This window comes from Typopeltis vanoorti, chromosome 14 (genome assembly GCF_054136105.1).
Source record: "Typopeltis vanoorti isolate ZY-2024b chromosome 14, IOZ_Tvanoo_1.0, whole genome shotgun sequence".
In the NCBI taxonomy this organism is placed as follows: Eukaryota; Metazoa; Arthropoda; class Arachnida; order Uropygi; family Thelyphonidae; genus Typopeltis; species Typopeltis vanoorti.
Genome location: NC_143562.1, coordinates 71,530,250 through 71,541,093, shown reverse-complemented (window position 1 = coordinate 71,541,093; position 10,844 = coordinate 71,530,250). Strand labels below are relative to the sequence as shown.

The following is a 10,844-nucleotide window of genomic DNA, read 5'->3' as shown; positions in this document are numbered from 1 at the left end:
TGTAGTGCAGATTATGAAGTTGAAAACGAAGACTGTATTGTTCTCAAATGCCAAGCTGGTGAACGTGTTGTCGAGGCAACAGGAGATAGAGTGAGTAAAGTTTTCTCTTTGACCTGCAAAGGAGCTGAGAGATTTTTGCCCAAAATGCATGATATTGGCAATCATCTACTGTTCATAGAAACTGAATTACTACATGCTGTATAATGAGACGGGTTAGAGGAACTAATCTCAACTGTTCAATGGAAAAATTAGACTTTCAAGATTTTATTCCTGTAGTTTAAATTAAGGATGACATACCACACACTTAAACCAAATCACAGCGCCATCTGTTCACACTACAGTGAAGTTAATCTAGGAATGTAAAAACGGGGGGGGGGATACTGATATCCGGTGATTACTTTTGACAAGAAAATGTGAATACAAAAAAAAAAAAAACACTTGCGGTGCCTTCTCTTGGCACTAAACTAAAAATTCTTATAATATAATATAAATTAGGGATGAAATATCACACACGTAATTTATTGAAAAACTCGTGCTGCCACCTATAGACAAATATCATCACCCATAATTACATGCTCAACCTTTTACCCGTAATTCCACCCTCGAACCAAAGACACAACATGACGTCATCGACAGCTGAGTTTCCCAAATCACTTACCAGAATTTCACACACAAACCATTACCCAGAATTCCATACTTTAACCATTACTAAAATTTCCATATTCGAACTAAAGGCCCACTACATCATTTACAACTGACTTCAAGAGGCCACTCCCCCGGAATTCCACACTTACGGATCATGCATCGCCCCAACTCAACAAAAGAGGGCGCTCACACAACTCATGCATCCAGGATATAGATGACATCTCGAACAGCTGATGCACCAAGGCACTACAATGACGTCACTAATCTACATCTGATAACAGACATCACAAAACTCTACCTGATAACCACAGACAGTGACGTCACGAGAGATGTCACATCCTCTCTTTACCCGACGGTTATTTTTTTTTCCAGAGTAATCGCTATTTTTCTCAAATAATTGAAATTATGTGTTGATTTGCAAAGTAAAAGAATTATTACTAGTCCAGTTTTTATAACTGCATTTATCTAATAACTGCAATTATCTGAGATCTGCACGTATTCATCTTTGGGGGAGGGGGGAAAGTGGAATAACGTAGGGAAGTCCTGTGAACTGTTTTCTGAGAAAGAGTACATCTTCAGGATAACCTGGAAGAATGGCAAGCTATCGAATCCATATCAGTAACTGTAAATTTGTGCGCTGTTGCGTGATGAGATTTAAAAAGCCTGTTATTTTAGTGGGATTACGACTGGATTAACTGACGAGGCTGGAGGTCTTGGGTTATGGTTGATAGAAAGTTGATGTTCAAAGATTACACGGGAAAATTTGCAAACACAACTCAGACGATTACGTTTTTTATTGAAACAAACACTGATATGAATGAGGAAGTCATTTTGTCTCTTTATAAGACTTTCATTTAATCGCACCTGGACTACTGTGCACAGATTTGGTATCGTGATCTGGATGAAGAACCTGTGGAAAGAGTACAGAGTAGAATAACTAATCTGATGTGGTGAGTATGAATATGTAGATTGAGAATAAGGGTCACTGCAAATACCGGTAGAATGAAAGAGGAGTGATATGATAGAGTCTATAAACTGCTAGAAAGTTATTGTAAGTTATCAACAGATGAAATGTTTCGTTATATAGAAGGAAAAAGACAGAGAAAAACAGAGAGAGAGGAAAAGGTGGAAGGTATCAGTGGAAATTAATTTTATGTGCGGTTAAGAATGAGTAAGAGCTAGATTTTTCTCTCAGAGCAGTGGGTGTTTAGGGCAATTCTTCCGTTGAAGTGCGAGTTCATTCACTACGAATGAGTTTAAAAGAGAGTATGGCAGCTGATTTTAGTCCGCGCGGTTTGCCTAGTGGCTTTACGCTTCGCAACCATATGCTTGGTGGAAGGAGTGTTCTAGGTTCGATTCCCATCGCCGACGTGAGGAGCTAAAGGATCTGCCATAGCCAAGTTAGCCGGGCGTGGACAGCAGGGTTTTTTCCGCAAGTGTATCTGGTGTTTTTCATCCCGCAAGCAGGCAAAACCGGTCCGAGGACACACACGGATTACAGTCAGGATTACTGACCCAGCCATAGGTCTGATTAGTCAGCCTATGTCGGTTCCGGAGCCCGAATAAAATTTGGGGGGACTAGATGGTACCGTAAAAAGGGGGAACGCTGTATCATCACACGGAATTTATTTTATTTGCCTAATGTTGATGATCTTCGGGAGTCCTTGACACCCTGAAAGGTTTTGATAGTGGTAATAACGATGGTGGTATTGGATGTAAATCTTATTTAGAAAATAGGCAAAGTAATTTACGAACATTTTTTTTCTAGTTCAACCGAAGTGGATAGCATAACAAGAAACGTCCTTCTGTAATACGAGATTCCAATTCCCGCGTATATTCTGTAAGCATTGTTCAGAATTATGCTTAACTTTTCACCCACTAAAATTAATACACTGACTCTAGGTTAATATAGGTGGACCGATGAATAACTCAGTGATGATAATTTGATGTTTTTTGTTGCACTGTGTAATATTATTCCTTAACTGCAGGTTTACAAAATTTATATATATATATATCTTTGATATCTGCAGTCATGATACGAGTTTTCCTTTTGTCTGTCTCTCTAGAAGTTAATGCACTTTTCTCTCTGGATGCATTCTCACTAGAGGCGGGTTAACCAATCCAATTGTTGTAGTCTGAATGCATGGCTAAGCGATCTAAAAAAATCGTCTTATTCAATCACTTCTTTGTAATTCCGTTCTGTCTGATTTTAATATGAAAAGCTAGAAATTTTCTTTCATCTTCTTTTTTTTAATTCCCTATGTGTAAGCAGCATTAGACTACCTAGAATGATAATTAAATCATAAAGCTTTACTTTCAATCCTTTCGATGATTTTTTTTATTAACGTATGTTTTCTATTTCACAAATGAGAATTTTAACATTTCCCTTATCTCAGGTGTGAGGTTAAAACTCCTCCACTCTCTTTCACTGAACCGCTGATGGAGTTCAGAACAAACTTACCTCAAGGACAATGTAGGAAGGACAAATATTTGGATCAGTAACAGTAAATAATATGTACAAGTGTTACTTTCATGATTTTATAAGTACAACGACAGGTCATTACTGAAATAAACAAAACTTTTTTTCTAAACATTGAATTAATTTCTTTGGCGTCGAAAGGACTACGACTTAATATTATGGGAAAAATAACAATTCGGTTATTATTATGATAATAAATATTATTAAAAATAGTAAAAATAAAATTATTAAAAACTGGAAAAATATGTGCATTGGCATCGAATGTTACTAAAATATTACTAAAATAAAAAATAAAATTATTAAAAACTGGAAAAATATGTGCATTGGCATCGAATGAGGAAAATCAAATGTGTTTATGAAGGATAACGCATTGGCTCATTGTAAGTTTAAATACTGAAAAGTCTCTATTAAGGCATTTACCACGGTACAGCAATAATTATCATCTTCTGTTGTTACAGTAGTAGCATGTTCACTTTTCTGGACACACAAGAAATCAGTTTGTTTTATGTTGTACAACATTATGGGAAGTAAAAAATGTGGATACAAGATAAATGTAACGAGAATGTAAGGTTTACTCTGTCTGCTAAAAAGAGGGAAATATAAGATTCAAATGGCGACAATATTTTTTTTTATTCTTTTTGCACTAAAAATGTGTACAGTAAGTGCTACAGGTGGTGATTAACTCTGTTATGATAACCTGAAAATAAAACAGCTTTTCAAGAAGATCAGTACTGCCTCACACAAAGGCATATATGTCTTATTATTCATTAAGACCTTAATTTGTTCTTGGTCTAAAAGGTATTAATACAAGTTGGAAAATTCAACGCGGCTTTTGCATACAAAATAGACATTTTCGTTTAGCAGGAACTTAAGCCGAATGCTATAATACAACTGTTACTGCTGAGAATTCTGTCATTTGGCTTTCTTGGAATAAGCAATGTGCAATTTCCTCATCCTGCTTAATCAGTGAAGTTGAAGAAAGGGGGGGGGTTCTCCTTATAAGGAAGTTCATTTGTGTCTCATCTTTTGTAGGAAATTACGTCGATTTCGTGCTCGGAAGAAGGATGTGTTATGTAGATGCGCACAGTTTTGGTCCTGTGTATTTTTCGTAGATAATAATCTTCTTTTATGAATTGTATTATAAAAGTTATAATTTTATGGAATCAATGGTTTGACTCTGATTTCAGGAATTTGATGAAATTTGTTATTAAGAACCGTAGCCAAGACACTTTTGGACGAAAAAATGACACGTTAATACAAAATTACACAATGATTTACAATCCACATTTATTAAGTAAATTTTCTACATATCGACTTAATAATTTGATATGCAGAAAATTTAAAGTTGATATTATTATTATTATTGCTGTTATTATTATTATTATGTTACATCTCCATCTGTCTGTGATAATTATATGGCAATCAAATCATTATTTATTTTATTTCAGCCAAATCTAGGGTTTTGTTTATGTAAGTATGGTTATTATTATTTTTATTACCAGGATAAAGTTTAACTTGTCCCATTAATATATGTCGGTGATTTGAATAAAGTTGTTTTTTTAGGTTTCCAGTTAATCTTATTTGATGCATGAAACTGCGATATAACCAGTGATCCGATTTTTCTAAAATGCTAGCATTGTTCTAAATAATCGGGTATGTATTTGAAACCATTTTATTATTATTTTTACACTGTAATGATTTATATAATAAAAACGCTCAATCAAATATAATCTGACAGCACTCATCTTTATTGTTTATATACATAACTGAATAAATTCACGTAGTAGCCAATTTTGTCTCATTGATCACATCACAAGGCGTTTAGCGAAAAATACCTTAATAATTTTTTTTCAAGTGTTCTTAAAAGATATAAATAAAATTATTCCGATCCTTGGGAATTTTTGATATTCTTCTTAGGAAGGCTTCTGGGACGATGCGGTGACCCAATGAAGAAGAATCTCTAATATAATAATAAGGAATCAAAATGACTGCGTCCAAAAATGCGAATTTATTTTTCAGTAAGCTGATGATTGCTTCCGGACCGTTAAAACCTTTTCTGTTTCACAGTCCATTAGCTTGAAGATTTCGCACCCTTTCCTCTTCTACTTTGAAACTGAGGTTATTTAAACATATCTTAAAAACAAAAAAAAGAAAAAATTATATATAATTTTTTGTAAATGTATTAATCAACATTCTAACTGATATTTACTAGTTACAAAGCAATAATCCTAAAAATGATACTAGCGTTATTTATGAGCACGCGCAGAAAGTATAACGCATGAAGGATATAATGACTATTAGCTACGTCACAATGTAATTTAGAGGAACTCGCGTGATGTTGAGCAGGTTTCCTCTTACACACACTCCCAGACACCCATACCCACGCACACCCATTTGCAAAACGAAGCACAACAACATCACTTGAGATCAAGGTATTCTGGTTTTAATTTTATTTTTCTTCTTTGACCATTTTTGTCACAGTTAACACTTTTATCAACTAATAGCATGATGATCTAAATTGAGTTTCTGTACAGTTTAAAACACCTGTTACGTTTGTGATACATTTGAAATTAATTAACTTTATATCACAAAATATTCATATTTTTTTCTAATTGATTGGATTTTTGCAGTTCTATATCTTCAATTTTAGGATTTAACTATAAATTTTATTCACTGTATTTAGAAATATTTTACGTTACTTAAAAATAATACTTACATTATACTCCTTTTGTTCAGCCATTTTTTTCACTGCTGACTGAAATTTAAAAAAAAAAAAGAAATGGTAAATCTCATATTACACAACAAAACTTTATGCTGTTTCACTAAATGATTGGATTTTATTCAAGCATTCTGTTAAATAACAATTTTCGATAGGAGATGAAGTTGGATAGGATCTGACCTTGTAGTTTGCTGGCTTAGTAGTGGTAGCATCTAAAGCCAATACATTACATTTAATCATATAACTATTCCATACGTTTAATCATTGCATTGATTTAACTACATACATTTAATAATATGAATGTTTTGGCTGTGGATCTCGAATGATAACTTTTATACAATGATATTTTTATGGATTGATAGAAGGAGTGAAATGAAAAAATATATGCGAGCTATGTACTGATAGATTTATTTGTAGTGCAATAATTTCAGTCCAAAATAGTCAGGCAGCTCTGAAACCAGCATGTGATAACATCTTTTAAGAAACACTGTGTACATTAGTTGTCAAAATATTTCGAAAACCGTTTTAATTAGTAGCAATTTTTTGGTTAAAAACGAAATAAATTATATATAAACAATACTTACTCCTGATGACATGAGCTTCTCCCGAACGCAAAATCCAGCCTAAAATAAATTATTAGAAATTAATTATTATTATAAATAAATAACTCAAATTCATTATGATGCATTGTAGCATTTAATTTGTTTTAATAATCGGAGGCTAAACAAAAAGCTTACTTTAAAAGAATAGAAAGTGTAATATTTTACGATAAGAAGTTTACTTCTAAATGAATATGCATTTAATTTAATTTTAATAAATTAAAATTCATGCTACAGTGTACCTCGAATTGTATCCATGAAAAATTCGTTTATATTTTTCTCTTTCTCTCCTTGTTTTGTGTCTATGCTATTTGGGGATGTCCGTACTCTGCTTGTGAAAGTTCCATGTTTGGTTCCACAGTAAAATTTTCAAGGTTTCTAACCCTTATTGTACGCGAAGTACAAACATATACAAACATTACCAACCTTTCGTGGAGAGGATTAAATACATAAAAATAAATAAAACAAACTATAATTTATTTCGTGGTTTAAATAGAACGTGCAGTTAGAAAACACCGAATATATACCTCAATTGATGGACGCTCTTGATTACAGTAACTGATGGTGAATGTAAGGAATGGATTGTCATTTGTGGAGAAGTATTGAGAAATGCATTCTGTGAGCCATCCTCGGAACTAAAAATAAATAAATAAAGCATTATTCTTTAAATAATCAACTGTTCATTGTCAATAAAAGTATATTTGGTTTCTATAATTAAAAATATTTCATGTACAAGATAAACAGCATTGGGTGTTCATCCCACACATCCTTAAAATAGAGTTATCTGTAATAAGAATTATTTCATACAAAATATCTCAGGGAGAGGAAGAAAAGTAACACACACACACACACACACACACACACACACACACACACACACACACACACACACACACACACACACACACACACACACACACACACACACACACACACACACACACACACACACACACACACACACACACACACACACACACACACACACACACACACACACACACACACACACACACACACACACACACACACACACACACACACACACACACACACACACACACACATTCGTATACAGAGGTATGATGTATTCTTAAGCATAAGAGTTAGTTTTGATACACGAAGGACTAAAAATGGAAATAAGTATTCTCATTCTAGCATGTTTTGTTTAAAGTAAGAAGAGATAAGGAAATATGAATTAGAACTAAAAACCTACGTGAGATTTATACTTACATCTCCTGTTGTAAGATTGAGACATTGTGCTGTTTCTTTTTTCAGTTCTTCGTTATCTAAAGGAAAATAAAGTAATATTTTTCGTTTCGCATATAATGTGAGTTAATGCAAAAATGAAAATCAATGTAGGTACATAAAATAAAAAAGTAATTCATTTCACAAAATAAACATGAATGAAAGGGTTGATGACAAGCTAACACTCCAATGAATTGACTGAATCTATTAATTTCTGTGGTATGGTATTCAAATCGAATTTCTCTTATGTATTCTATTTACATATTCAATAGACTGTGTAATCAATAATAATGAATAAATATATGAGTATATAATGAATATAAGCTATCATTCACGAGAGTGATAAACCAAAGGAGTTTGACAGGATTGTTCCCTTTCAGCAATTCTTTTTAATATTTATCTAAATGAAATAATAATAAAATGGAATTAAAATTTCCAGAAAGGTATTAAACTTTCTCCTACTGTGAACGTAAACACTCTTCTTTTTTGCCGATGACCAAATAATAATTACGAATTCTGAAGATAATTTACAGAAAGATATTTTAAATTTAAATGAGATAGCCAAAGATTGTGGAATGATAATATCAACAGAAAAATCGGAAACGATGACCTTTAAAGGACAATATCCAGTAAGAACTAAAATAGTAATAGATAACAAGATTTTAGAACAAGATTTTAGATTTTAGGTGTATTCATTTAACTACCTAGGATGTATGATTATATATGAAAATAAAAACCATATAAATTGCAAAATATTTAAAAATAACAGTAATTAACTCTATATTTAAACCAAACCTAGTTCATAAACAAACCAGACTGAAAGTATACAATACATTATTCCTACCAGTCCTATTGTATGGAAGTGAAATCTGGACAATAAAATAAAAAGACAGACAAAGATTAATAACAACTAAAATGAAGTTTATGAGAAAAATTACAAAGTATACTCTATTTGAACGCAAAAGAAACGAAGAAATTATGAAAGAATTAAACTAGGAATTAGTAATAGAAAAAAATTAAAAAAAATTATCAACATAAATAGATGGAACACGTCGAAAGAATGAAAACAGAAAGATTACCAAAACAAACGTAAATTACAGACCATTAGGAAAAAGAAAACTAGGACGTCCTCTTAAGAGATTCAGTGATGATTTCTAAGGCTGGAACAGGCCACCCTAGGCCTAAATCCTTGATAGTCATGATGATGATGACGAATGATGAATATAATAATTGAATAGTTTTAATCTACTGTTTTTTTAACTTAATTTGACACAGTTAACATGAATAATACTGTCTAGAAGGTTTAAGCTGTTTAGATACAGTGTGTTACGTTGTGTTATATTTCTAAACAAAAGTGTTTAGTTTATCCCTTTGCGGGAGAAAAAAGAAAGTGGGGCATTTGGAATATTTACGTAATTTTACTTTTGTTCTTGTATGTATTCTGAGTAAGAAAACGTGTTGTTCAGTAATAATAATATTCGTATTTATTAGACATATTGATAACAATAGTACTAGAGAAATGTGTACGGCTACTCTCTATTACTGTGGTTAGCATCATGGACATATAATACAAATTAAATATAAGTTTGTAAATAAAACTCAGTGAATACTTACAGCATATTTGTTCTCTTGTGATCTGCCGAGGTTCATTTGGAGACGGTGGAGTCTCTTCTTTCTGTGCAATCACACAGGACAATAACGCTATAAAAAGTACGCGAAACACAACTAGAATGTTCATAATTTACTAAACAACACAAACAACGTTAATGAGCAAACCGTATTACGCTAGCGGCATTATATGAAGGACGAAACGATGACGCGTTTCCGTAAAGCAATTCTCACGACGTAATCGATTTGAGGAACTTCCGCTCGCTTTTTAGAGCAAGTTACTTTCTTTTCCAATTAGGTATGCAACGTGTATGAAGGAGTGACGAAAATGATGAAATACACTCTCTCTCTCTCTCTCTCTCTCTCTCTCTCTCTCTCTCTCTCTCTCTCTCGATCGTCTTTCTCTTTTAAAAATGAGGTCGTTATAATGCTACGGTCGACATCCTGTCAAGCGAATTACCAGGAAACTTGACAGATGGTGACCACCCCCTATTAGAGGTTAGGAAGGGAATATTTCGTCACCAAGACATCGCAATAAAAGAACCCTCCCCTTGATAAAATAATAGCAATTTGCATAGAATTAGTGAAACTACTAAATTATAAATAATTAATTTATTTATTACTCTATCGGGTATTATGGTGTAATAATTTATATAATATTCAACGACACTCTAAAACACTCATATAAAATCGTAAAATTTGATCCTAGTGTTCTATTTTTTTACTATTACTGAGCTTACCTTTTACTGCTGTTACTTGACACATATACTATTACTGGAATAAACTGTATTTTTAAAGAAAAAATAAATAATTTGTAAATGTCTTAATAATGTGAATGCCCTTTTTCGCTATGTGATCTTACTTTCGTTTTTCATATTTTTAAAACTAACACAGCTATTTGGGCACCTTTCTTCAAAATAACCATTTCTCCGTATAGCAAGCATTGTTTGAAGCAGAGGTATGGCCTACCCCTTAATTATTACAGTCTGCGTTTTGTCTCTAGAGAATGGAATATAAATAATCTATTCCTTAACGTACCAAGTATACTTAACGTAAGATTACTTTACTAAGGTGATTAACTGAAATAATAAAGGGGCTCTTCTTTGGGCAATATTGACAATTGACACGTAAACGTAGACCACTGTTACGACATTTTATGATAATACCTCTTGGAAATCCATCTATTCCTTTTGACATATCATTAAGTAACTAACTATGCAAAATCTTCTCTATACGGTAAACAGAGCAAGTGTGCTATAACTTTTATTCAAAAGTATATAAATTATCTGGATCGAGAGAGAGAGAGAGAGAGAGAGAGAGAGAAATGGAGATACCTCAATATTAATCTTAGGATACGTAACAAGCGGCTTATACATTCGCAATATATTTTGTAACGAAATTATGATGGAAATACAAGGATGCAGCCTCAGCTAAGCAATACACATGAGTAAAGGTACGTATGTGTATTACTTAGCTGAGGCTGACATTACTTAACTGACATTAAAATGCTATTTTATATCCAAAATGATTTTTTTATGATAAAGTT

General features: G+C 32.7%; 1 protein-coding gene across 1 annotated transcript; it reads right to left on the bottom strand.

The window, feature by feature from the left end:
* Positions 1-4,852: 4,852 nt before the first annotated feature.
* Positions 4,853-9,443, bottom strand: LOC150099626 (uncharacterized). The gene is made up of 6 exons (XM_090404318.1): positions 9,305-9,443; positions 7,676-7,731; positions 6,970-7,077; positions 6,428-6,466; positions 5,841-5,879; positions 4,853-5,257 (listed from the first exon to the last, which is right to left on the bottom strand). Exons 1-6 carry the CDS (start codon positions 9,426-9,428, stop codon positions 5,186-5,188), a joined length of 438 nt encoding a protein of 145 aa, XP_090260444.1. The 5' UTR covers positions 9,429-9,443; the 3' UTR covers positions 4,853-5,185.
* Positions 9,444-10,844: the final 1,401 nt, after the last annotated feature.

What these genes read in the sequence shown, in the direction of transcription:
- LOC150099626 (XM_090404318.1), bottom strand. Translation starts at nt 9,428, where the DNA reads ATGAACATTCTAGTTGTGTTTCGCGTACTTTTTATAGCGTTATTGTCC. An exon ending in TCAATCTTACAACAGGAGAT is followed by an intron (nt 7,078 to 7,675) that starts GTAAGTATAAAT and finishes ATTTATTTTTAG; the next exon opens with TTCCGAGGATGGCTCACAGA. An exon ending in CTGAACAAAAGGAGTATAAT is followed by an intron (nt 5,258 to 5,840) that starts GTAAGTATTATT and finishes TTTGTTTTTAAG; the next exon opens with ATATGTTTAAATAACCTCAG.